The sequence below is a fragment of the Plecotus auritus genome, assembly GCF_963455305.1.
Source record: "Plecotus auritus genome assembly, chromosome: 8".
NCBI lineage: Eukaryota > Metazoa > Chordata > Mammalia > Chiroptera > Vespertilionidae > Plecotus > Plecotus auritus.
This window is the reverse complement of record NC_137782.1, coordinates 61,252,044-61,277,060: the sequence shown is the minus strand read 5'-3', so window position 1 is coordinate 61,277,060 and position 25,017 is coordinate 61,252,044. Positions and strand designations below refer to the sequence as shown.

Sequence of the window (25,017 nt, the reverse complement as noted above, 5' to 3'; positions counted from 1 at the left end):
GGGGAACATCACAGCATTTCAGTGTCTGTCACATTTTAAACTGATCAGCCTTTGTATAATGTTTTTTAAATCATTTCTAAATAAAACAAAAATACAGAGTCTGTCATTTCCCTTGGATGTGGGAAAGAGGAACAGGTTCTGAGAGTGGTCTAAGAAGCTTCTGGGAGAAGGGAAACAGGGTACTTTGGGGTGTCCAGGAACTGCCCCATTCATCTCATCTGCAAGCCCAGCAATCACACATCCCCTCTCTCCAAGAGGCCCATTGTAACTAGGGTCCCAGAAATGCGGCATGATAATGCCTCACTGGGATCCAGGCTGGAGGAGCAACCTCCCCTAGGAGTTCAGGAAGTCACTGCAGCAAGGTCTTCTCTGAAGTCAAGGCACATCGTACAATGACCACGAACAAAAGCAGGAGCTGAGTTCTCAGCAATAAGGAACAAGTGAGGTGAGGTGAGGTCAGTAGCTTTAGGGTCTTACCAAGAACCCTAGCCTGGTTTTGGCTGAGCCAGGACCCAGATGGCTGGAGCTGTGGGGTGCGGGTGAGCCGGAAAGCTGAGGTGGTTTGGGTGTAGGGTGGGGAGCGAACAATTTCGAGGTGTCCCAAGGCGCTGCTGTGGAGGCAGCTCTGCCAGGACTTCCTTCCAGGCCCCTCGACTTCCTCAATCCTCGTCTCTGGGGCGCCGATGGGGCTGCGGCGTGGGGGCGTGAGGGAATAGGCTGAGAGAGACATCGGGCGGTGGGGATAGACCACAGTGCCGGACCAGGCGAGGTGAACAGAACAGGCGGTGAGCGGTGACTCGGGGGGCGGAGTCAGTACCAGGAGGTGCAGGCGATGAGGAAGCGCACGTCGTCTAGGGGCCCCCAGGGGCTGGGCTCGGGCCCAGGCCGCTCAGGACCCTCCGGCGCCGCGGGCTGGGGTTGGGGCTGTGCCGGCCCCGCGGCGCCCTCGCCGCCGCTCAGCTGAGCGCCCATGGTCTGCAGGAGTAGAAGTCCGTCAGGTGTTTGGCCAGCCCTACGGCCCCCTTCCCTGCCCCGCTCAGGCCCTCACCTCGCGCGGCGGGAGCAGCGGGTCTCGACAATCCCAGCGCCAGCCTCCACGTTCCGCTCGCCTGCGCAGCTGCGCTGGGAGGAGCTATCGCCGTGACGTCACCACCCTCCGGCCTCCTGAGCGGCGTTTCTGGCCCCGGGGTGGGGCCCAAGTTCGACCCCACCCACCAGCACCCGGCCAATCCCGTCTTAACCTGCGGTGACCCGCCCCGCGTAGCCAGTGGACCAATAGAAGGCCCACCCAAGCTACTAAGGAGTCCGCTGAGGTCGAGGCTGTCCAGGGCACCAGGCAGCCAGGCCAGCAACCTCTAACTACGTTGGGTCAAAGAGGGCAAGACTGCCCTATAGCCAGGTGCCCCAGAGGCCTTACACAGGGCTCTGTCCCAGGGTCCTTACACCAGCCCAGGGGAGGGAGAGTTAACTTTCATGAAGTATGAGGCTGAAGTTGAGTGGAAAATGTGAGAACTACAGTGAGGGATGAGAGAATGTGTGTGTATATGTACCGGCACGTGCATCTTCCCCCATCTTTCCCCGGGGAATAATGATGGGGGAAGCCGCAAAACAACACATTCAAAATGATCAGAAGCAGCTGCCTTTAATTGGCTGGCACAGGACAGCAGAGCTCTCAGCTAGGAGCCATAAGGCCTGACAGCTAGTACATGGTAGATTTTTGCAGTAACTAGAGTCAGGAGATGGGCACTGGTGAAGAAGGGTTGGGCATCCAGCCACTTGATACCAATGAGCTCTCTGCCACCTCCTTGTCAGCATCCAGGACACAGTGGGTGGGATGTTGAGAGGGAGCCAAAGTTCAGAGCCAGGAGCCAACAAAACGGCATGGAAGGTGGTTCAGGTAAGGCTAGAGAGAGAGGAAGGAGCATTGTCAGTAGGTGCTTCACAGAGCACACCTCACCCTCCATTCTCAAGGTGCTTGCCTCCAACCTTACCCCAGACCCTTTGTTCCAGCTTAGCCCTGAAGAACCATATTCAAAACCCCTTCCAGGTGCCATTGATCCCATGAGTTAAAATCCAGTGTAGAATTCTCAATGCTTAAAAAATAAAAGTAACTCCTTCCCTATTCAGATGGGTCAACTCAATAATTTATTCAGCCCAGCCGGCCTGGCTCAGTGGTTGAGCGTGACTTAGGAACCAGGAGGTCACGGGTTCAATTCCCCCTCAGGGCACATGCCCGGGTTGTCGGCTAGATCCCCAGTGTGGGGTGTGTGGCAACTGATCAGTGATTCTCTCTCATCATCGATGTTTCTCTCCCTCCCTCCCTCTCTGAAATAAATGAAAATATGTTTAAAAAATAAAAAATAATTTATTCAAACTGTTGGTGGTCTTAGGTTGGATCCTCAAGGGTCAAGTCCAATAGACATGAAAGAAAGGAACAAGGGGGCTCAGACAGGGGAAGGGATGTGCCTAAGCCACAAATCCCCCAGGGGCAGGGCTCAGGCCAGAACTTGCTTCCTGCAAGTGATAATCATGTGCATGATTATAAAAATGAAGTACATATTTCTATTGGCCTAACACCTTTATTTTAAGGTCTCACAGGCACCTCAAATTCAATAAGTTCAAAACCAAAGGAGAATGAGTTTTGTCTCTTCTTTCCAATACCCATTTCTTTATCTTATCGAACTGCAATGCTGACTAGTATTGCTGACTACCTGACTTTAATGACAATTTCTGAAGTTTCATCATTAAATGCAACATTTGCTATAGTTTTTCAGTAGGTAACAATAATCAGGTTACAGAAATTTCTGTTCTTAGGTTACTAAGAGTTTTTTGTTCTTTAGTTAAATGATTAATGGTGTAAGTACTGTCTTTTTCTTATGAGAGAGTCTATGTTTCAAAAGGGCAGGGAGGGTATATTTTATTTATCATCATATCACTATCGTCTGGCACATAACAGGTGCTTTAAAAAAGTTTTTTAACAAATGTCAGACCCTTTCCACTGCTCTCTAGGGCTGACAGCACAGTCTGTCAGTGTGGTCTCCAAACTGCCCCATCACAATCACACAGGGAAGCTTATTAAAATAACCACACATGGCCGAAACCGGTTTGGCTCCGTGGATAGAGCGTCGGCCTGGGGACTCAAGGGTCCCAGGTTCGATTCCGGTCAAGGGCATGTACCTTGGTTGCGGGCACATCCCCAGTAGGGGGTGTGCAGGAGGCAGCTGATCGATGTTTCTCTCTCATCGAAGTTTCTAGCTCTCTATCCCTCTCCCTTCCTCTCTGTGAAATATCAATAAAATATATTAAAAAAAAAAAAAATAACCACACATGGTTAGGCCCCACTCCAGACTGAGGGAATAAGTAACTGAAGGATGATGCCAGGAATCTATGTCAACAAGCATCCAACATAGACCAAAGGTCAAAATCATAGGTCTACAGTCAAAACTTTTTGACATGGGGAAGGGAGGTTGGGGGCCTAGGTGAAAAAGGTAAAGGGATTAAAAAGTACAAATTAGCAGTTAAAAAATAGTCATGGGGATGTAAAGTACAGTATAGAGAATATAGTTAACTAGAGGCCCAGTGCACGAAATTTGTGCGGGGGCGGGGAAGGTCCCCCCTGAGCCCAGCCTGCACCCTCTCCAATCCAGGACCGCCCTGGGGATCAGGCCTAAACCGGCAGTTGGACATCCCTCTCACAATTGGGGACCGCTGGCTCCTAACTGCTCACTTGTCTGCCTGCCTGGTTGCCCCTCACTGCCTCCCCTGCCAGCATGGTTGCCCCCAACTGCCCCCGCCCCCGCCAGCCTGGTTGCCCCACACAGCCTGCTATTTAGTTGTTTGGTCATCCCTCACTAACCCCCCTGCTGACCTGGTCACCCCACGCAGCCTGTGTTGGGTCGTCTGTCCGGCTGTTTCAGTCATGACAGCCCCTGGCTTTTTTTTTATATATTAGGATACTATTGTAATAAATATGTACCAGTCCTTCGGGGGGATCACTTCCTTAAGTTATATAAATGTCTAACCACTATGTTGTATACCTAAAACTAATATAATATTGTCAACTAAAATTGGGGGGAAAAAAAGACTTGACATGGGCATTCAGAGTCCCCAACACTCTGGGAATATAATTTTCCCCTTCACACCCCTCCATCTGTGTGTCTGTTTAATGTGCTTCCCCACTCTAGCTATGCATATTCAATTACCTACTCATTCCTTAAAGCCCAGACTAAATGAACTGTCCTTTCTGGATCCCAAAAAGTGTCTCACCAGAGCTTGCCAAGCCACTTAAGACACCTTTTATTTCTTCTTTGAAGATAGCTAAGAGTATGTGTGGCCACAACAACTTTTCTCGCCTGCTACACTGTGAGCCCCTCAGAGGCAGAAGTAGCACTAAGTTGCCTATCCCACATGAAGCTTTGTCTTTAGGGCTCAATGAACATCAGGCAAATGAATAAATGAAGAAGGGAGAATGAAGGGAAATATTGCCTGTTGCCAGTGCTATTGCTGGGCACTCGCTCCACTTTGCAGTTTCTGTTCTCATAAAGATGCCTGTGCTAGTTGGTGTAGTATACCCTGGGAAGGATCCTCAATGGGGAATAAGAGAGAAGGAGCCCGAATATCCAACACCTGCTGCTCTTCCAAAGAAAGAAGAGATTCTAGAGATTCACACCCCTGAATCTCCAGGGTTGAGGCCCAAGAACCCACTTTAAAAAACAAAACCCAGGTGATTGTGCTTATGATGCAATCCCCACCCCCAAGTCCATTAGGCACCCGAGGTCTCCTCAGTTCCTGCAGGCAGCCTCCCCTCCTTCCCTCAGTAAACAGCTCTTTTCTGTATCAGTCCGCTGGCTGGGGCACCAATACACAGGCAGATACAAACTACATGTGGTAAGTGATAAAATAAGACAGACCAGAGGGAAGCTTTGCCCAGAGAAGAGATACACTGAACCAAGTCTTCAAAAACAGGGATGAGCAGATACTCAGGCAATGCTTGCAGCTGTACCCTATGACAGCCCAGCATTGTGCAACTGTGCCCTCACACACAAGAAGAACCTACAGGTATGAATACAGTGTGGCTCCCATTATAGGTGATCTCCTTCCCCTACCCTCAAAAGGCAGAAGAGAGATCTAGATACCTGTCAATGAGTGAATCCCGCATGCTGGTAGCAATGGTGCTAGGCTGGGCTTCATTCAGCTTAAAGACACTCTCCACCACTGAAAGCTCTGTGCTGGTTGTGTCCAGGCCACAGAAGGCACACCAGTCGTTCACCACCATCCCAGCAGCGATGACCTCGCTGCCCCGGTTCACAGTGCCTGCCTGTCAAGTGATAGCTCAATATGGATCATAACATCAACAATCAGTTTCTCCCATCCCTGATGAGAACTCCCCCCAAGCCCTGCTTCCTGACCTGCAGCCCAATCCCAACCTGTGACGGGTAATAAGCCCAATAACGCAGGACAAAGGGATCTGCTTTAGCAGAAGACAGAGAACAAGAATGCTTACCACAAGGGGGACTTGAAGGAGAGAGGACAGTTCATCCTGGTCTTCAATTGAAGTCTTGGGATGTACCAGCCCTCCCTGATTGCTGAAGACACAGTAGCTTCCTACTAACACCTGGTCAGCCACTGTCTGTCTGAAGACTTCCACCTTGAGCACATCAGCCAGGATTTCTTCTGTCTCCTGTCAGTCAAAGGCACTGTGCTCAGCACCCAGGGCTTGCAAGTCAAAGAATCCAGGGCCCTCCATGCCAAGAACCACACAGGCTTGACGCCCTAAACTTCTCATTCCTCTCCTACATAGCTGCATATGAAAGCTTGATCCAGAAAAAGGAGGGGATACAGCTTGGAGCAGAGTTGAGGCCAGCTATGGAGCCTCTAATATCCATGCAAGCCCTGAACAGCCAGGGGCTGGTCTCCACACCACCCTTTAATGCACACTCAAGGTTCAAGTGTCAATCATCTCTCCTGGCCCTGGCTGGTTCCTGATTCTGAAGGATTAATACCCTCTCCAGCTTCTTTCTCATACTGACCACACCATGGAAGGTCTCTGTTATCACTATTCCAATAAGTAACTGAAATGTGAGACCACAGGTATAAAAAGAAACCATAAGAGATACCCCTAATTCCTGCCTGATAGGAAAGAAAAGTGACTAACCATTTACTAGGCTAGTAATTTGACTCTTGGGCCAAGCTAGGCTGCCTTACCCTGTCCAGATCTGGGTGGACCAAGGCCACATAGTCATTGCAGGTGGTGACATTGCCCAGGGCTGAGAGCCGCTCCTCTACCCGCCGGATCTGCACTGAGTCTGGGAGGCAGTTTCTAATATGTTGTAGCTCCTGGTCGGTAGTGTTGTTGGGCACCAGGAGACCGTGTCTGTTCCCTGGAAAGATCCAAATTGGGGGGTGGAACAAGGAAGGACCATGAATACACAGATACCTGCTGAGTCCTGGAAGCTGAGGATACAACCCAGCCCAATTAATTAGCTTTCCCAGGAAAGCTTTAGGCCAACTCCAGCCCTCTAAACAATTGATCCATACAACACTAAGGGAGACCAGGAGTCCTACTGGGCAGGCCCGAGACAGCCTAGGAGTCTGTCCCAACACGCACTACCTACTTTGACAACACCAACCAGGGGGACCTGGACTAGCAGGAAGTGCTCTTGGCATTAGTTATATATTTTGCAACTTAAAAGGTAACACCACACACCTACTAGAATGGTTAAAATTTTCAAAAGAACATCAATACCAAGTGTTGCTCCATATATTTGAGCAACCAATAAGAGTGTAAATTGTTGCCCTGACCAGTTTGGCTCAGTGGATAGAGCGTCAGCCTGCGGACTCAAGGGTCCCGGGTTCGATTCCAGTCAAGGACATATACCTTGGTTGCGGGCACATACCCGGTAGGGAGTGTGCAGGAGGCAGCTGATCGATGTTTCTCTCTCATCGATGTTTCTAACTCTCTGTCCCTCTCCCTTCCTCTCTGTAAAAAATCAATAAAATATATTTGAAAAAGAGTGTAAATTGTTTAACCACTTCAGATAATTATCTGGCATCATAGACTACACTGAATATTCACATACCCTGTGACCCAGCCATTTTCTCCTAGGTATTATATAATCAATACATGTATTCACTAAAAGATATTGCAGCACTATGTATAATAGACCAAACTGAAAACTTACCCAAATGCCCACTGTCAGTAGAATGGATAAATACATTGTGATATACTTACATAAAACATACTACACAGAAACGAGAATGAACAAACTACAATTATGTTGTGACAACAATGTCTAAACCTCTGCCTCCCTCTACAAGGGCACAATTCTGTGAACTTTTTAACTCTCAGTTATTACCATTATAATATAAAATAAAACAGCAATGGTCAGGCTAAATTCCCCTAGTTACATCAGAACTTCAAGTTCTGGCCCTAACTGGTTTGGCTCAGTGGATAGAGCATCGGCCTGCGGACTGAAGGGTCCCAGGTTCGATTCCGGTCAAGGGCATGTACTTCGGTTGCAGGCACATCCCCAGCAGGGGGTGTGCAGGAGGCAGCTGAGCGATGTTTCTCTCTCATGGATGTTTCTAACTTTCTATCCCTCTCCCTTCTTCTCTGTAAAAAATCAATAAAATATATTTTTTTTAAAAAAGAACTTCAAGTTCTGAAGTCATGGTTAGGAATAAGAGTGTTTTGCCTTAATAAGAAAATACTGCCCTGGCCAGTGTAGCTTAGTTGGCTAGTGTCATGTTGTAAAAGCAAAAGGGTACGGGATTGATTCCTAATTAGGGCACATGCCCAGGTTGCAGGTTCAATCCCCAGAGTGGATGTAGGAGGCAACCAATTGATGTTTCTCTTTCTCTCTCAAAAAAAGAAAATACTCAAAGGCTAGCATCATCAGGATTATGATTTTAAAAAATTAAAGGAACAAACTCCTATATGAGCAGAACTAGAAATAAGGGGTGGCAGTAAACCGAGATTAGGCTCAAAGAGAGTCAATGGTGCTGAGAGGTAGGATAGGGACGCCACTTAGAGACATGGGAATTTAAGATTTAAATAACTGAACAGGTTGACCCAGAATCTTAGATTGAAGAAAAAGCAATTGGCCCAGAGTCAGTAACAGGGAAGAAAGGCATTCTAACCTTGCCTCACACTAGGTGTGGCACCTGGTGAGTCACTTCGGTTCTGTAAGTCTCAGCTTTCCCACCAGTCAATTAAGCCAGTAATTCCTACCTCCCAGGGTCTTCGTGAAGAAGGTATGCAAACAAGTGTAAGAGTGAAAACACTTAATGTTATTTGTTGTTACTATAATCCAGAAGCCTTCTCCAGAGGTTGACCCTAACCTCAGAGTCTATAATGGAGGAATGCCTGGAAATCCCTGGGTCACCCGGGGGTCCCTTCCAGGGACATAATTAAAGGTGCTGGTAGGCTCCCTCCCTCGGCGTCTTCCCTGGCTTACCCACACACATCCGCCCGATGATGCGGCAGCCGGCAATGGATGCGTGCACCACAGGGATGGTTTCGGCGAGCTCGCCCTCGAACACACTGTAGGAACACGGACTTGGTGGTCACGAGCCTGAGCCCTCGCTCTACCGGTGCTCCCGCCAACCAGCACCCTTCCCGCCACCCATCCACACATGCCAGCAGGCTCCCGTCGCACCTGTAGAAGTTCTCTGATCCTCCGATGGCCACCAGGCAGTAGGTGTTGGTGAGTTTGGCAAAGCAGCCGATCTCACAGTTGTTCTCGAACGACGCTCGAACCGCCATGAGGCCTGGGGGCAGTGGGCCGGGAGTTCAGAGCCGGCGGGTCCTCTCCGGCCCGACTCCTGGTCCCCGGGGTGTGGCCCCTCACGACCCACCGCGACCCCACCCCTCAGGTCCCACCGCAGCCCCACCCTCTCGGCCCCTCAGGCATCCGGTCCCGCCCACTAGCCCCTCCGAGTCCTCCGGCCACCCCCACCCCATGACCCGGGGAGCCCGAGCTGACCCTCCACACGGACTCAGCAGGTAACCAGAAACTCGACACGCTACCAATGGGCCTTCTTTGCCCCAAGTAGGTTTCCGTTTCCGCCTCCGTCTAGGAGACTTCCGGGAGAGCCGGGCGCACCCCGCCACGCTCGCGGCCACTCTAGCTCCACCCTCTGGGTGCACTTTATGGTTGCAATCGTCCGGTTGTGACGTCACCTAGCCCCGCCCCCAGCATGCTCACACTCATGCATTCATTTATTCACCATTCATTCGTCATTCATTCCTTTAGGAACTTTTTTTTTTTTTTTTAAATAATCCTTTATTGTTGAAAGTATTACATATGTCCCCTTTCCCCCCATTGACCAGGAACTTTTTAGGAGGCACAATTGACCAACACTTGTAGCTGGTTGGATGTGAGGCATACAAGAAGAGCCAGGGATGTCTCACAGATGAGTTGATGATGGAGGAACTTACTGAAATAAAGCCTGAAGTGGAAGAGCAGGTGTGGGGAAGGTGACATATTGAATGTGAGGTCTGAGACAGATGTGGCGGGGTCTGGAGCCCAGGGGAGAGTGAAGCGCTGAAATTTGGGGCTGAAGCCTGGGGTGGATCAGGTCACCCATAGGGGTGAGACCAGGTGAGAAGTGAGAGCAGAACAGAGGCTGGAGAAAGAGGCGCAGTCAGAGAAGTAGAGGAAACCAGGCTGAAGAAGGTATTGGAGAGAGGAGAGGATGGATGAAGTAGAGTCTTAGGGAGGGTCCAGGGTAGGAAAGGGTGTGGGACTGACTGGCTCCTACTATGTGCCCCTTGCATGTGCTTGATCACTCACTGGGCAGCCACTTTCTGTCCCTTGGCTAGATGGTGCTGATCAAGCGACGTGCACTCGTGGACAGGATATACTTGACCCACATTTTGTAGGATCTACAAAAACCACAAGAGCTCTCAGAATGTTACAGTGAGGGCAGAGGGTGCGTGGAGCCCTTTTCCTCCCCTCAGCCCTCCTGCGGCCATCCACACTCCTCCATAATTGCACTAAATGGTGCCCTTCCCCTGCCCCCAAGGCACAGTTCCATAACACCACCTTCCTAGGGACACACCAAGCTGCTGCTGGGTTGGTCATAACATGTCTGCTTTTATTGATTTACATCATATATAACACTGTCCCAGGCAGGTGGTGAGCTCAGGAAAAGGACCCACAACTTGTCAGAGCCTGTGCTTCTAGGAACACTCAGCAAAATGTGTGTGCGGGTGTGTGTGCATGTGTGCTGTTGTACATCCTCTTCATCCTCCCCAGTTCATCTCAGACCCACTCCCTGAGTCCCCTCCCTAATAGCTCTTCACCTGGTTCACTCTACCAGGAATTCCTCTAACCCTCTTCATCTGTCCAAATCCTCATCCTTCAAGGCCTAGCTCAAGGCTGCCTCCTCTAAGAAATTTTCCTCCCCACTCTACCATCACCATGACTCTCTGCCCTTCATTCTCTACCAACCTCTTTCATTTGTTTGCCTTTAATTAGATACAGCCTTGTCTTGCTGGCCAGTGGTTTAGGCATTTGATCCTAATTCATTTGTCAGCCCTATAGCATGCCCAGCAAGGCTGGGTACACAGCTTAGGTACAAGAAAATACTGGTTGGTGCATGTTCTGGTGTGTGTGTGTGTGTGTGTGTGTGTGTGTGTGTGTGTGTGTGTGTTTATGGTCTGTGGATCCTGAGGGGTCTACAATGTGACTGAATGTATATATTGTGTGTAACCATTCATTTAGTCAAATGACATTTATTGTGTTTATGGGTGTGCAGCTTGTGAGTGTGAACCCTGTTAGTGTGCTATGTATATTGTGAAGGCATTTGGGGCATCACTGTGATGTGTATATTTAGTATGCCTGGGCACATATGAATTGTTGATATTGTGGTTTGTGTCTGTGCAAAAACACAATCAAAAAAGACACAGATTTGGGTACCTTTTCTGCCACTTACTTAGACCTGATTTTAAGCAAGTCATCAAATTCTTTGGGCCTTAGCTTCCACATTTATAAAATAGGAAAGATTAACACGTATGATCCTAGGATTGTTTACCTACTAGAGGTCTATCTTGCAGGATGTGAAGATGAAGGAAGAGACATACTGGTGTGAAGTGCCCAGCACAGTGGCAAATAACATGAACTGAGGGTTCCATTTCCCTGTTGTGTGTGCATCTGTGCGTGTGTGCATGTGTGTGTGTGTGTGTGTGTGTGTGTAAGCAAGAACCATGAGCACAGGGAGTGTCTAACCTGTGCTTCTAGACATCCTTTCCTCCCCATGCAGCCTATGTCCAAGCTTCTACCCCAGAGTCTGGAACCTAACCAAATCTAGTCTCAGCAAGATGTAGGAGGTATATGTCCCTGCTGGGAGCAAGACTATGACTCAAAGCGGCTTCGGAGCAGCTTGAACTTGGACTTGTTTAACTTAGTAATGAGGTCCAGTTTGCTGTGGCCCAGGGTCAGCCGTTTCTCATCACCAAATGGGCCATTGCTACTGCCATTGCAGTGGTCACCTTTGGGTCTCCCAGGGAGGCCATGCTCAGGTCCCTGCCTGGCACCCTGCAATTGATGATACTTGGTGATGAGGTCCAGCTTGCTGTGGCCCAGAGTCAGCCGCTTCTCATCTCCAGCGCCCACTCCAGGCTTGCGAGCATGGCTCGGTCTAGGGAGACTATTGGGCCCAGGCCCCTCACCCCGGAATGGGCCAAACTTTGTGATGAGGTCCAGCTGGCTGTGGCCCAGGGTCTGCCGTCGCTCATCTGGACCCTGCTTGCCAGCCCTGGCTGAGGAGTTGGCTTCAGGGAGCACTCTGGAGCCCCCAGTCTTAGGGTACTGTGCCAGGAGGTCCAATTGGCCATGGCCGTGGTTTGGAGGCAGCCTCTTATCCTCTGGGTTCCCGTTGCCAGGTCTGGGGGAGCCTGATGCAGGGGTACCCCCAGCACCTTGGGCCTGGGGCAGGAGATCCAGCTGGTTGTATCTCTGGTTTGGGGATAACTTCCTGTCCTTTTGGGCCTGCTCACCAAGCCACAGGGAGTCTGAGTTGGAGGTAACACCAGAATCAGGGCCTCTTGCTTCTTGAGCTCTGGGAAAGGGGATAAGGAGATCCAGCTGGCCATGGCTCTGACTCAGAGACACCTTCTTCTCCTCCACTGTCTCCAGGGCTGTGCCAGGTACCCAGCGACCTCGTGGGGGGCAAGGCTCCTGGCTTCCTGGAAGCCCATTCTCTGGGAGCCTAGATAGGGCTGGGACACCACGGGAGAAGGGGAGGAGGGAGCGTGGGCGAGTAAGCAGAGGTGACCCCACTGCCAGGGTCAAGGGGCTGGTGCTACTGTGGTTGAGGGCAGGGGAGGACTGGGACCATGGGGATGCCCCCATCTTGCCCAGGTTGGCCCTGTAGGGCCCTGGTGGTGAGCCATGGTTAGGATCTGACAGCTGGCGTTGTAGGGAGGGCTGGCCACTGGCTTTGCGACAAGTAGGGCCTGGGGATGAGGACCCCATTCCTGTGTCACTGCAGCCACCGCCTCCTGGTAGAGCAAGGTAGGAGGAGCGGCCCATGAGAGGGGAGTGCTTGATGCTGCTGAGGCTGGTGCTGGAGGGCGATGAGGACCTGCGGCTTGGGATGCTGGGCCCGAAGGCCAGGGCCACCAGAGGAGGGCATGGTGCCCTGGGATCCTCGCCACCGCAGAAGCCCTCCACAGGCCGTGACTCAGCATACAGACAGCGGAACTCCCGGTCAAAGTCTTCCACGATGCGGCCCCTCAGCTGCAGCACCATGCTAGTGTGGGCCTGGCTGCAAAGCCAGGTGAAGCTGGGGGCAGAGTGTCAGGGTCAGGAAGCAAAGTGCAGAACCCTGGGCCTAGGCAGGAGTCACAGCAAAAGACAACTCCACCACCACAAGGGTCCAAGTGAGGGGGCAGAGCTCTGACTCCAAAGTTTGAACGGGTCCTAGCCCGGCTTGGTGACTTGGGCACATGGTTTCCCGTCCCAGGGCCCCAGCTTGCCCATCTATAGAATGGACTAGGGGCAAGGTTCTCTGAAGCCCCTCCAGTTTCGAGGTAAAATAGTTATTTTCTATGCCAATAGCATTAAAGTAATCCTTCCACGTAGGAACCACCTCCAGGGCCCAGCCTGGGGCTGTTCACTCCCCACACTGTCCCCTGAGCCCTGCATAGTGCCTGGCAGGTGGCAGCTGTTCAGCCCATGCTGGAAGAGATGGATGAGTGAATGAAAATTCAAAGCTGCCAGATCCCAGGTGCCCTTGCCAGCCAGTGGCCCAGCCCCAGGCCCTCTGCCTCCGTCCCACTTGCTCACCTGTAGCTGCCCGCCACCACCTGCTCACAGTCGATGATGACAAACTTCTCCAGGGCCTGCCCTGTGAAGCGGCGGCCCGCCTTGCTGCAGTATGTGTCCCCACATGTGCTCCGTACACGCATGTTCTGAACCAAGGAGGGATGAAGGTTGGGGGGAGATATTGAGAGAATGGGACTCATGTCTAAATCCCATGGGGTCTCTGACCTTAAACAGCTAAGGGAACCTAGTCCCCCACTCCCATTGACCCATCCCCAATGCTCACTAACCACCCAAGTGACTCTTCTGCCCTCCCTGACTCCCCACCCCACCCCTGGTTACTGCCCCTGTCCCTCACTGACCGGCAGGTGCCCCCCATTGAGGTCCATCTTATAGCACATCTCCAGAAAGTGGCTCAGGTGCTCCTGAGCCAGTAGCAGGTAGACAGGGACACCACGCCGACTAGAGGCCTCCATGAGGTCACATAGGAGCTCCATGTCTGTGAATATGTCCATCACCACAGCCACCACCTGGAGGAGGGAGGGGAAGCTCAGCCTTGACAGAGGTAATGCCTGGGGTCCCAGGAAGAGAGCACTGGATGGAAAAGCAGGAGGCCAGACCCCACAAGAAAACCTGAACTGAAAGGGCTTTTAGCCGTGACCTAGCCCAGTGGTTCTTAACTTAGACATAGGGAGGTTTCACTGTCTTAAACCCCTAGATGTTGTATGAAAGTTTTTGTGTGCATTTTTTTCCGAGGACAGACTGTGTATCTGTCATCAGATTCTCAAAGATGTCTGTGGATCAACTGCACCAGTCTAAAGCTTAACTCCGCATATGGGGAAACTAAGGCCCAGAGGGAGGAGTCAGAAGCAGAAGCCAGACCCCAATTCCCAGTCTGGGTCCTCACTCTCTCCCCGCTAGCTTCATCCCTACCTCTGGCCCAGGGACTGTCTGTCTGAGGTTCTCTTCTCAAGGATCAGAGCTTCAAGCCAGGCACTGGGGCCTTCAGTGTCCTTTGCCAGACCTGCCTCAGTTTCCCTATAAAGCAACAGAGGTCTGCAAGACATCTTACAACCATGGATTCCCTCACTTCCACCCACGCCAAGAGGGACCAGGTTTTCTCCTCAGTTGAGGGGCTGGAGCTTGTGGCCTCCCTCATATAATGGGCTGCGTCAGAGAAGCCCTGAATAACCCCTGGCACCACCAAACCCCCAACTGTCTCTTCCTACCCCTCCCATTTCATATATCTGCTATGAGAACCTCCTCTCCCAACCCAGGCCGAGAGGAGGACATGCAGAGCAAAGCATTCCAGCTTGAGCCACACAGAACTGGGTTCATACCTGCATTCTGTTACCTCCTAGTAATATGGCCCTGGGCGAGTAGCTTCACCTCTGGAAGCCTCAACTTTCTCATCTGCTAAATGGAGGTAATGATAGCTACATCTCAGAGTTATGGGGAATTAAATGTGAAAATACTCAACGCACAACAGGCTCAATACATGTTCCTTTCCTGCTGCCTCCTTAACAAACGAGGACATTGGGCATTGGGTAGCAGGGAGAGGAAGCTTCCGAAAGTTACTCAGAATCAGTGGCAGCCCAGGGCAGAAGCTTCTGGCCCAGAGGTGAAGGGTCTAGATGGGTGGTGAGGAGGCAAAGTGTTTGGGTATTCCCCGTACATGGCACAGGCCTGACCAGGGTTACGGGGGAAAGATCAAAGGGACGGTGTGACCACAGCAGCTACCTCACTAATAACCTCACTCCCAGTGCCAATTAGGCCTGGCCCTCCCCTGCCCAGGGCAAAGGCAGGCCTGCAAGGCTCGGAATGAACAGTTGAGATACCAGCATCCTGGCTCCTGCTGTCTGCAACAGGCTGCTCCCCCAGACAAGGGCACTGAAGCCAACCTACCGCAAATCCTGCCCAGGGCCATGTGATTCATTCCCCTGCCTCCTGAATCAGGGGTCCTCTGCCTCAGGCCCAGCTGGAGGTAGAGTGCACAGGGGTGAGGGGTGGATGGAGACATGCGTCAGGAGTCAGGGCTGTACCTGAGTCAGGACCCTTTCCTCTCCTTCCTGACTGGACCTTCCTGAGCATGTCCCAGCCCCTCTCTGGCCTCAGTTTCCTCCTCTGCAAGTCAAAGTGTGGCTCAGATTTCACCAAGGTTGGGATTCTTAGTTTGGGTATCATAAACTTTTTTGAGAATCTGATGAAAGCCATACACCCTCTCCCAAGAAAGATGCAGGAAGGATCCCTCCCTACAACATGCATGACTTTGCTTGCATTTTCAGGGTGCTTGTGGAGTCCTTGAGGGCCATCCTATGCTTATTCATAATGTCCCTGAATGCCAAGGGGTTACCAAGATAAATAAAATACAGCTCGTCCTCTAAGCCCACCCCTGAGGAAGCCTTCCTCCCCGCCTCAGGAGCTGAGTATTAGTCTAAGAGCTTGTGGTCTGATAGGTGCTGCACCTAAGCTGCAGTGTGTCCTTGGGCTCATCCCTTCCCTCCAGGGGCCTCAGTTTTCACATCTGTGAAATGAATATCTGAAGAGATGAGGTCCTTACCGTGCGGGCCTGGCTGAAGAGGAAACGCAGAAGGTCTTTGATATTCTTGGTCTTGTCCCGCTGAAAGTGGACCACAGCCTGGGTGGGGCTGAAGCCTGTGGCCTGTGGAATCTCAGGCCAGCCCAAGTCCAGGTCTGGGGGGTCTATGTCAGAGGCCATGGGAAAGTAAGTGCCCGAGGTGACTTCTGAGAGCAGGCTGAGGCGGTCAGGTCCTGAGGCCTCCAGTCCATGGGCCTCACCCAGCTCAGGACCCCCACGCACATGACTGGTCATGTAGTCCACATCCAGGGAGCTCAGGAAGGGCAGTTCCTGCTCCTCTGAGATGACCCGCAGGTAGGCAGCCTCACCCCGCTCCAGGAGAGCATCGGCTGCCAGCCGGGCTGCCTCGCTGTGCTGCAGCACCAGTGGTGAGCTCTCCCGCCACCAGGGCCGCTTCAGTTCCTCCACCCTGCCCCGCAGGGGTCCTGCCATGCCCTGTGCTCCCAGGCCCCCAGGCCCCAGGCTTCCAAACATGCTCGCCCACCAGGCTGCTGTCACCCTCCAGTGGGCTCCATGGCCTGCACCCCGCTGGTTGCAGCAGAAAGAGAGCAGCAAATCCGTCTCCTGCCTGCCTGCCTGCCTGCCTGCCTGCCTGCCCCAGTGTGGCAGGGCCCCCAACCCGTTGCCACCTAAGTCAGGAGCTATGCTCCGCCCCATTGCCCCTGGCTTCTGGAACCTGTTGGGTCAGCCTCGCCTGTTGGCCTGCTGTTGGGACTTGCCCTCCCAGGAAAACGTCAGTGGTAGGCCCTTAGCACAGTCTCACCCCCCCCCACCCCCACCCAGCATTACGTGCCCCATCTACACCAGCTCTTAGCGAGTTTCCTTTAAACCCTGACCTTCCAGAGCCCCCTTGGAGGTTGTATTACGCTCTTGCTCAGGGACACACACACACACACACACACACACACACACACACACACACACACACACACTAGGATGGATGAATGACTCAGGACACCAAGATAAAGATGTGAACACACAAGCATGCAGGCTGACTGACGTATTGAGAGTTGACAGACACACGTAGCCTACAGGCTGACGTGCAGACCACACATTTTGATCACATGTAAACAGATCCAAACACTAATTCAGAGACTAGCCATAACCCCAAACATACCATGATGGCCATTGCAAGCCTAGCACACCTACACACTGGCCCTAAATAAGAGCTGAAGGGAATGTCACAGAACTGCCAAGGACGTGACCTGTCTGTGGGCCTTTTTTTGTTCCCATATGGCCCTGCCACTCTCTACCTCCATAGCTGTGGCATCATGGTCACCTGTCCCACCTTCACCCCAGCTCTCGCCCATCCTCTAGGCTCTAGAGCTGTGCCTCTCTCTCTACAGTTCCCAAGGCTAGCCAGGATGTGTTAAAATGCAGATCCCCAGGCTCCACCCACTTGAGATTCTGATTCAGAATGTCTGAGTGGGCTTCTGGAGCTTGCCTTTTTAAAAGTAACATGGTGCCTCTGGGGCAGTGTGCTGAAGCCCACCCCTGAGAAATGATGTTCCAGAGGCTGCACTTCCAACACCCTGAACTCTGGGGAAGCTCTTGGTCTGGTGGGGACCAGACCACAGCCTTCCTCCCCACCTCAGGAGCTGAGTATTAAATGGTTAGTAAGAAAGGTTGTTTCAAAGAATGTGAGGGTGGAGGGGAACACACTGCAAAGTCAGGAGGCAAACAGGGCTGGCAGGTTTCTTATCTCTGTTCCTGACATGGGCCAAAGTCCCAGCGTCCTCAGGAGCATGGGTGGGAGGCTTTGCTCTGGGGAAAAGGGGTCAGCAGATGGCAGCTTGTTGGGGGGCCAGGCCAGGCAGAAATGGTCACAACAGAGTAATGCCTGCCTGAGGGACCACCTTCTATGGAGGGGTGAGGTCCACTGAAGATGGCCAGAAGACCTAATGCCATGTCTTGAGATCCTGTTTAGTACTGATTACAATTGGTTTATCTGATCTGGAGTCAGGTCCAGAGCACAGGTTCTTTTATGTCCACAGAGTTTCTCACACAGGGCCCAACACATGCACAGGGGGACAGGGAGTAGGCCCTCTCAGCATCAAGCTGGGCCCTGTGATCAAAGATGAATGGGGCTGGCTTTGTCTTTAAGAAGTCTAAAAGTGGGGAAGGGACAGGAGGTGGCGTGGGGTGAGGAAGAAGCATAGACCAAGAGCTGACATGTGGGAACATTACATCCCACCTCAGGGGCAGGAACAGAAATTGGAGCACCAGGAGCTGGAAGGAGACCCTTCCCTGGAGGTGGAGAGGCTGTGTGAGGGGCAGGAGGTTGAGTAAACAAGGTCAGACCGTGGGAAGGTAATGAGCTGTGGGGCAGCCAAGGTGGCAAGGCCTTCATTAGGGCCTTATCCTCAGATTTATTTGAGGGGAAAACCAGGGCCCTATCTGGGTTGAAGAAGTGCTCCTGGGAGGGGAGGCAGTCACGTTTCTATGTTGGTGAGTCCCTTTGTTAATCCTTCAGCATGCATATGGTTTATATTTTTGGCTTTGTCTTTTTAAAAAAACTAATTTAATTGTGGTAAAATATACATAACAAAGTTTACATCTTAACCATTCACAGTTCAGTGGCATTAAGCACATGTGCATGGTTGTGCAACCATCACCATCATCCATTTCCAGAACTCTCTTTATCTTGCAAGACTGAAACTCTGTACCCATTAATAACTCCCTATTTCTTCCTCTCTCTAGACCCTGGCAGCCACCTCTCTACTTTCTGTCTCTATGAATTTGGCTACTCTAGGTAGCTCATGGAAGTGGAATCATACAATATTTGTCCTTTTGTGACTGGCTTATTTCACTTTGCATAATGTCCTCAAGGTTCATCCAGGTTGTAGCCTGGTCAGAATTCTCTTCCTTTTAAGGCTGAATAATATTCTATTGTGTGTATATACCACATTGTTTATCCATTCACACAATGATGGACACTTGGGTTATTTCTACCCTTTGACTATTGTAAATAATGCTGCTTGAATATAGGTATACAGATTTGACTCTGTATTTTTGTGTATTTCCCTCTATATCCACATTTGTATTATATTCCATTTTTGTAAGTAAAAAAACTCCACACTTAATATTGACAATTTTGTATGGTTCAACTCAATATATATACTTATAACTATGCAGAACTGTACCTGTGCATGTATGTACATGTATGTACTGTGATGTTCGTGTATGTACTTGGCTGTCTTTAAGCATCTAGCTGCATGTCAGTGTATATTTACCTATGTGTGCATCTGTGTATACATACTCATGTGTGCCTATCTGGCAGAGATCTATTTGTGTACATGAGTGCCTGGACAGTGATGGCTTTGACCCTAACTCTGGTACAAGGGAGCTCAACTGAGAAGGACAGGGGTGGGAAGACTGAGCCAAAGAGATCCCTGACATCCTGATAATGAAAGCCTGTAAATCAAACCCCCAGGGCTGCAGGAATGGAGGCCCCTCCCTATGGGCCAAATGGGTAAAGGGCAACAGGAGGGTAGATAGATGGATCCTGGCCATGGGCTTGTGGCTAGGGCTGGGGGCCCAGGGTGATGGGAACCATACAGATAGCTAAGCCCAGACCAGTGTGTTGGGCAAAGGTCCCTTAATAACTGTTATTAAGAGGAAAAAAATATTTTCCTGTCCAGGTGTTGTGTCAGGCGCCTGCTTGGCATCATTCTGACATCCTGGGGGACATTTAGCCTTGTCTCTAACCAGCCGAGTGGCGCCTGGGCAGGTGACTGTCCTGTGGGGGTGGTGGAAGCAGAGGCTGGGCTGCAGCCCTCCAGGTGCAGGCTGCCTTGATGCCAATACTGCCACACACCTTTAATGTGGCACCTCCAGGAGAGGGGAGATAAGATTCCCAGGGAGAAGCAGCCAGGGCGAGTAGGGGAGCCAGTGTGCCCAACTCCCTTGAATCAAGGCAAAGCAACCTAAGATCTAGAGATACAGGGCCAAGTGGTAAGGATTCCCAGAGGTTGGCTTGAGGTGGGTATTAGAGGATGAAATGATTTCAAGATGTACAGAATGGCAAGCAGGGTGTTCCAGGCTGGAGGTCTAGAGGGACAAGGGCATGCCTGGTGAAGAAAGGTGGGGGCGGTGGTATAGGGAAAGAACTGTCAGAAAGGCCATCTGGGCCATACTCTGAAGAGGATCTTGCTAAAGTGCGGCCTCTCTGTGCAAAGATGATGACACAGAGGTTGGCAAGATTCCTAGAGTGGAAGCAGTCCCCGGGGGGAGAGTAGCCCAAAGCACCAGACTCCCAGAAACAGCCCAGGTGGGTGTGGTTCACTGACCCTGAGTACCACAGAGGCCTCCGGGAGGTCACAGTACTCTGCACTTAATGAGCTGAACAATCACAACTCTGAGTCACAGTGCCTGAATCTGCAAGATGGGACCAACACCACGTCCTTCACCAGGTTGTTTTGAGGAATAAGCAGGCTACTCTGTGTCAAGTGACTGATTGAGAGGAGCAGTAGCCCAGTACCTGCTGATTCCAGAGCTTTTCTGGCCATGAAAGGGCAGGGGCTTGGTGAAGGCCCGAAGACAAACGAAGCAGTGACGGGGCCCCTTCTGGTCCAAAGGCTGGCCCTGAAGGTGAACATGGCTCCTGGCTGTCAGTGGAGTGTGGCTCTGAGATACTGCCTCTCAGCCCAGTTCAGGAGGCAAGGTCCTCTCTCCACTTTGCATACACAGACCAGTATTCACACTTTTCTTGGGCACTTGGGATCCCAAGGAATGAGAATTTTGGCATTCTATTTCAGAAAGGTGGCTGTGTCTGTGTCTAGGCTGTAGACACTGTGACTCCCTCACATTCTTCCCTCCATCTCATCTCATCTCATCTCATTCAATGGTGGGTGATCCAGTCACCATTCCCTCCCCCTCTCCATCTACTCCACTCTGCAAGCATTTACTTATTTGTATTGATTTGAGAGAGGGAAAGAGAGGGAGAGGAAATTGATTTGTTGTTCCACCCATGTATGTACTCACTAGTTGTTTCTTGTGTGTGCCCTGACCAGAGATCAAATCTGCAACCTTGGTGTATTGGGATGATGCTCTAACCAACAGAGCTACCCAGCCAGGGTATACTCTGCATCTATTTAATGCTTACTTTAGGCCAGCACTGTGGTTCCAAAGATGAATAAAACTTGGTCTCTGCCCTGAAGGAACTCAGTTTAGTGGGGAAGGCAGACTCATAATCATAAGCCACAGATTAAGTCGAGGTATAAACCAAATGCTTGGGGTTTAGAGCTCATGACCCATTCTGGAACCTTAGAGGAACCATGTTCCCAGTCTACACTCCCAACTAGGGTACAGCCCTGTGGTGGGCTTTCTCAGATGGTGACTAGTTGAAGGAGCTGTTTCTGGCCAGAGGGAGAAAGCAAGAGGGAAGGGGCAAGCCAGCACAGGCCCATGGGTTCTGGCTGCTGACTGAAATCTCGAGTAAACTCCCAGGGCCTCAGCTCCCGCCTGTAAAGCAAGCGGCTGGGATAGAGGCTTCCAAGTCCCTCACAGAGCCCACATGGTATTCTATCACTTTTTAAACACACACACACGCACACGCACACGCACACGCACACACACTTATTGATTTCAGAGAGGAAGGAAGAGGGAAAAATAGTAACATCAATGATGAGAGAGAATCATTGATCGGCTGCCTCCTGCATGCCCCACACTGGGGATCGAGCTTGCAATCCGGGCATGTGTCCTGACTGGGAATCGAACCGTGACCTCCTGGTTCATAGGTCAACGTTCAACCAGTGAGCCACGCCAGCCAGACCTATCACTTTTTGATGAGTCAGTGCTTGAAGACTCTCTTCCTGGAAATTTCCCAGTCAGGACCTTTTCTTCCCTAAATAGAGGGAGGAGTCCTTGACCTGGGCAGGACTCAAGGGAAGCCGCTTGGAAGCCCCAGAAAACTTGTGATGGGTAAGTTAACACCTGGGCAGGGGTAAGTGGGTGAGGATTATGGCCAGTGTACTAAGGTCTGTCCTACCCCCAGCCCAGTGGAGGGGGTGGGCAAGGCATGGTGGGTTGGAGTGGGGAAAAGGATAGACATAGGCAGAACCAGGGCAACAAGTAAAGGAGGGTTGCTCCCAAGGAACGAGTTCTAACACTTTAGGACTGTCCAGTTCTCTGCCCACAAACCTGCCACATTCCCTTCCTTCCCACTTCACCCAAATGGCAGATAAACCCTAGATTCCTGGGCATCTAGACCAGCACGCGCTCCCCCTTGCCTCTCAGTCCTCACCTCTGAAATCCCTGTCCCCTATCTGTCCTCCAACTTCTGGTCTCAGGAAATGGTTCCCTCCTCCAGTCCAAAGCCCAGCCCTTGTTCTCAAGTCCTGGCTTCCACTTCTAGAGGGATATAAAATAATAATAATAATACCAACTAACATTTATGGGAAGTTTTTCCATTAAATAGTGTACATTTAATTAGACTCTTCCCCATCTTCAGCATTATCCTGTGCTGAGGCCTTCGTTCTTTATTGTTTTTTTAAAAATATTTTTATTGATTTCAGAGAGGAACAGAGAGGGAGAGATAGAAACATCAATGATGAATCATTGATCGGCTGCCTCCTGCATGCCCCGGACTGGGCATATGCCCTTGACCAGAATCAAACCTGGGACCCTTCAGTCTACAGGCTAGGGTGAGAAGGCCTTCATTTTACCCTGCTTTCCTAACTTCTGTCCAATTTTTTTTCCATTTTTTCTCAGGTAGGCACCTCCAAAGACACCACAGCTGCTGCCACACTCTGCCTTAACCCTTTGCAATCTGTTTTCTCTCAAAAATCCTGTTCCTGAAATAGTCTAAAGCCCTTATGCCTCACCCACTTACTCCCTGCTCCTACTTCCTGCAGTGTGCAGCATTGAGAGCTGCCTCCTGGAAGCTCTCCTCTCCCCTGGCCTCTGCTCCAGATCCTCCCTCCTATGCCAGGTCAGCTCTTCCTACCACACCCTGAGAATGCTTCCCCCATGCCCTTCCCAGTACTTGGTCTACCCTCTGCACTTCACCTCTGGGAGCTCATCCAGCTTCGCGATTTCAAGTGTCCTTTCTGTACCGGACAAGGAGGCCAGTCCTTGGCCCCTGTCCTAATCCTCCCGAGGTCCACTCCTGCCCTCCCTGAGGATCTCTACTGGCTAGTCTTCCACTAGACAGCTCCTATGCAGACACAATGAAGGTGCACCAAAAGCAATGGGGTTGGGTTCAGAATACACGAGACTGTCCAGCTTTGCTACAGGGTCACCTGGCACCAGTAAGTGGTTTCTTCTTAGTGGCCCTGTTCCCCTCTGGCATGGTGGGGGAAATAATCTCTGACTTATCTCATAGGGCACTTTAATTAGCAGTTGGGGAAAAATAAAACCACAACAAAAAGAGGATTCTTCTTTTCAAGCACCATCTGCCAGACATCGCCATCTCCCAGCTTCCAGCAGAGCTCTGTGATTTTTCCCTCTGGGGTGAACTTACCTTTGAATCCCTACAGTCACTCCCAGGCCCTCAAGCCTAGATGCCTAGAACCCCACTGTGACTGCACCAAGCCACACTGTGCACTGCTCTGCATCTTTGCTCCCATCAGGCCAGTCCTTTCCAAGAATGTAGGTGGTTTTCTGTTGCCTGTCAGATGCAGCATAGCCCAGATTACCCCCACCCAAGGCCCCACTAGGATCTTTACAACCTTTTCTTCCCTCAGCAACCAACTTAGTTGGTCCACTTGAGTTCAAGGCCCACTTAAGTTCTGTGCCTTCCCACGGGCAGCTCCTCACTTCGTTTTCTGGTCACTTATCTAAACCTTACCCATCCATGTGTCCTGATTCTCTTCAAGGCATTTCTGATTTCTAACCCCTTGTTCTGATTTTCTTGTTAGCATGTGTGTGTGTCCACACATGTGGCTGGAATGTTGCTTTAGGTTTCCTTTTACTTTTTAATTGTAGCACAACTGACCCTTTCTCCATCTAGTACTCCTTTTCTAGCATTGAAGCATTGGACGTGGGTGTCAGAACCACCCGACTGCATGCAGGGCAAATTTGGGCCTCCCTGAGCTTCAATTTCGCTCAGCAGTAACATGAGCTTAATAACACTTACCTCACAGAACGTCACTGTGGATTAAATAAGGTAACAATAGAAAATTCCAAGCACTAATAAAAAAAAAAGAAGAAGGAAAAAGAAAATACCAAGTAGTGTCTGGCACCTAACAGAAATGCAAAATGTATTGGCTGAATTATGGCCTGGGCTTTCATCTTAGCTTCATATATAAAATAGCAATTATTTATGATTTTTAAAATTTTAGACAAAATAAAATCTTATTCACTACATTATTCTTTATTTCTCATTTACAACTGCTAGACATTCTTCTCAGTAAGGGAAACATTTATTTCTTCTTTATATATATTTTTATTTATTTCACAGAAACATTTATATATATATTTTATATATTTTTATTGATTTCAGAGAAATATTTGTTTCTTCTTTTTATATATATTTTGATTTCAGAGAAGGGAGAGGGAGAGAGATAGAAACATCAATGACGAGAGAGAATCATTGATCAGCAGGCCCCCTACTGGAGATCAAGCCCACAACCCAGGCATATGCCGTGACCTCCTGCTTCATACGTCAACACTCAACCTCTGAGCCATACCGGCCAGGCTGTTTCTTCTGATGAATAAGTACACTTCCTTTTATGTGACAATGGAAACTACATAATCTTAAGGCTTTCCAGTTTCTGCCTTTGGCAGCTAGGAAGCTCAGAGCAACATTTTATACTCAACTGCAGATTTCCTCACTGACCTGCAGGAGGCAGTGTGAGCGAGGAGAGAGTAAAGGCTCTGAGGTTAGAAGATATGGGCAGGGGCACTCTTGGCCCCTTCTTACCCTAGATGACCCTACAGGCCTCTGTGAGCCTTAGTCCCCTCACTGTGTCAAGGGGATAAGAGGATGAGGATATTATCTATTTTTAGGACTGCTGTGAGATGATATGTTAAAACACTTCACAAATTACCCAAAAAGTCATATGAAACTTGGTTACTAGCAGCTGAGGTTTTTCTAAAATGATTATTTTCCTTCTCTTCCCTCCTAATACTTGCATCTTATCTTTTAAACTTTGTTTTAATTGTTTTGCTGGTTTATTATAACTGTGTCTCTTGATTCGTTGTGATCCT

General features: G+C 50.4%; 3 protein-coding genes across 3 annotated transcripts; all 3 read right to left on the bottom strand.

The window, feature by feature from the left end:
* Nucleotides 1–85: 85 nt before the first annotated feature.
* MMP24OS (MMP24 opposite strand) lies at nucleotides 86–1,141 on the bottom strand. Its single transcript, XM_080683661.1, has 2 exons — nucleotides 1,049–1,141; nucleotides 86–975 (listed from the first exon to the last, which is right to left on the bottom strand). Exon 2 carries the CDS (start codon nucleotides 970–972, stop codon nucleotides 811–813), a length of 162 nt encoding a protein of 53 aa, XP_080539787.1. The 5' UTR covers nucleotides 973–975; nucleotides 1,049–1,141; the 3' UTR covers nucleotides 86–810.
* Nucleotides 1,142–1,626: 485 nt separating this feature from the next.
* On the bottom strand, nucleotides 1,627–9,133 carry EIF6 (eukaryotic translation initiation factor 6). The gene is made up of 7 exons (XM_080683659.1): nucleotides 8,985–9,133; nucleotides 8,658–8,769; nucleotides 8,457–8,542; nucleotides 6,205–6,380; nucleotides 5,504–5,680; nucleotides 5,136–5,317; nucleotides 1,627–1,903 (listed from the first exon to the last, which is right to left on the bottom strand). Exons 2-7 carry the CDS (start codon nucleotides 8,762–8,764, stop codon nucleotides 1,894–1,896), a joined length of 738 nt encoding a protein of 245 aa, XP_080539785.1. The 5' UTR covers nucleotides 8,765–8,769; nucleotides 8,985–9,133; the 3' UTR covers nucleotides 1,627–1,893.
* Nucleotides 9,134–11,357: 2,224 nt separating this feature from the next.
* Nucleotides 11,358–16,341, bottom strand: FAM83C (family with sequence similarity 83 member C; the record flags this gene model as incomplete). Its single annotated transcript, XM_080684595.1, has 4 exons — nucleotides 11,358–12,789; nucleotides 13,293–13,417; nucleotides 13,631–13,798; nucleotides 15,829–16,341. The coding sequence occupies 4 exons, from the start codon at nucleotides 16,339–16,341 to the stop codon at nucleotides 11,358–11,360; spliced, it is 2,238 nt and encodes a 745-aa protein (XP_080540721.1).
* Nucleotides 16,342–25,017: the final 8,676 nt, after the last annotated feature.

What these genes read in the sequence shown, in the direction of transcription:
- MMP24OS (XM_080683661.1), bottom strand. Translation starts at nt 972, where the DNA reads ATGGGCGCTCAGCTGAGCGGCGGCGAGGGCGCCGCGGGGCCGGCACAG.
- EIF6 (XM_080683659.1), bottom strand. Translation starts at nt 8,764, where the DNA reads ATGGCGGTTCGAGCGTCGTTCGAGAACAACTGTGAGATCGGCTGCTTT. An exon ending in GGATCAGAGAACTTCTACAG is followed by an intron (nt 8,543 to 8,657) that starts GTGCGACGGGAG and finishes GTGTTCCTACAG; the next exon opens with TGTGTTCGAGGGCGAGCTCG. An exon ending in TCCACCCAGATCTGGACAGG is followed by an intron (nt 5,681 to 6,204) that starts GTAAGGCAGCCT and finishes TTTGACTGACAG; the next exon opens with GAGACAGAAGAAATCCTGGC.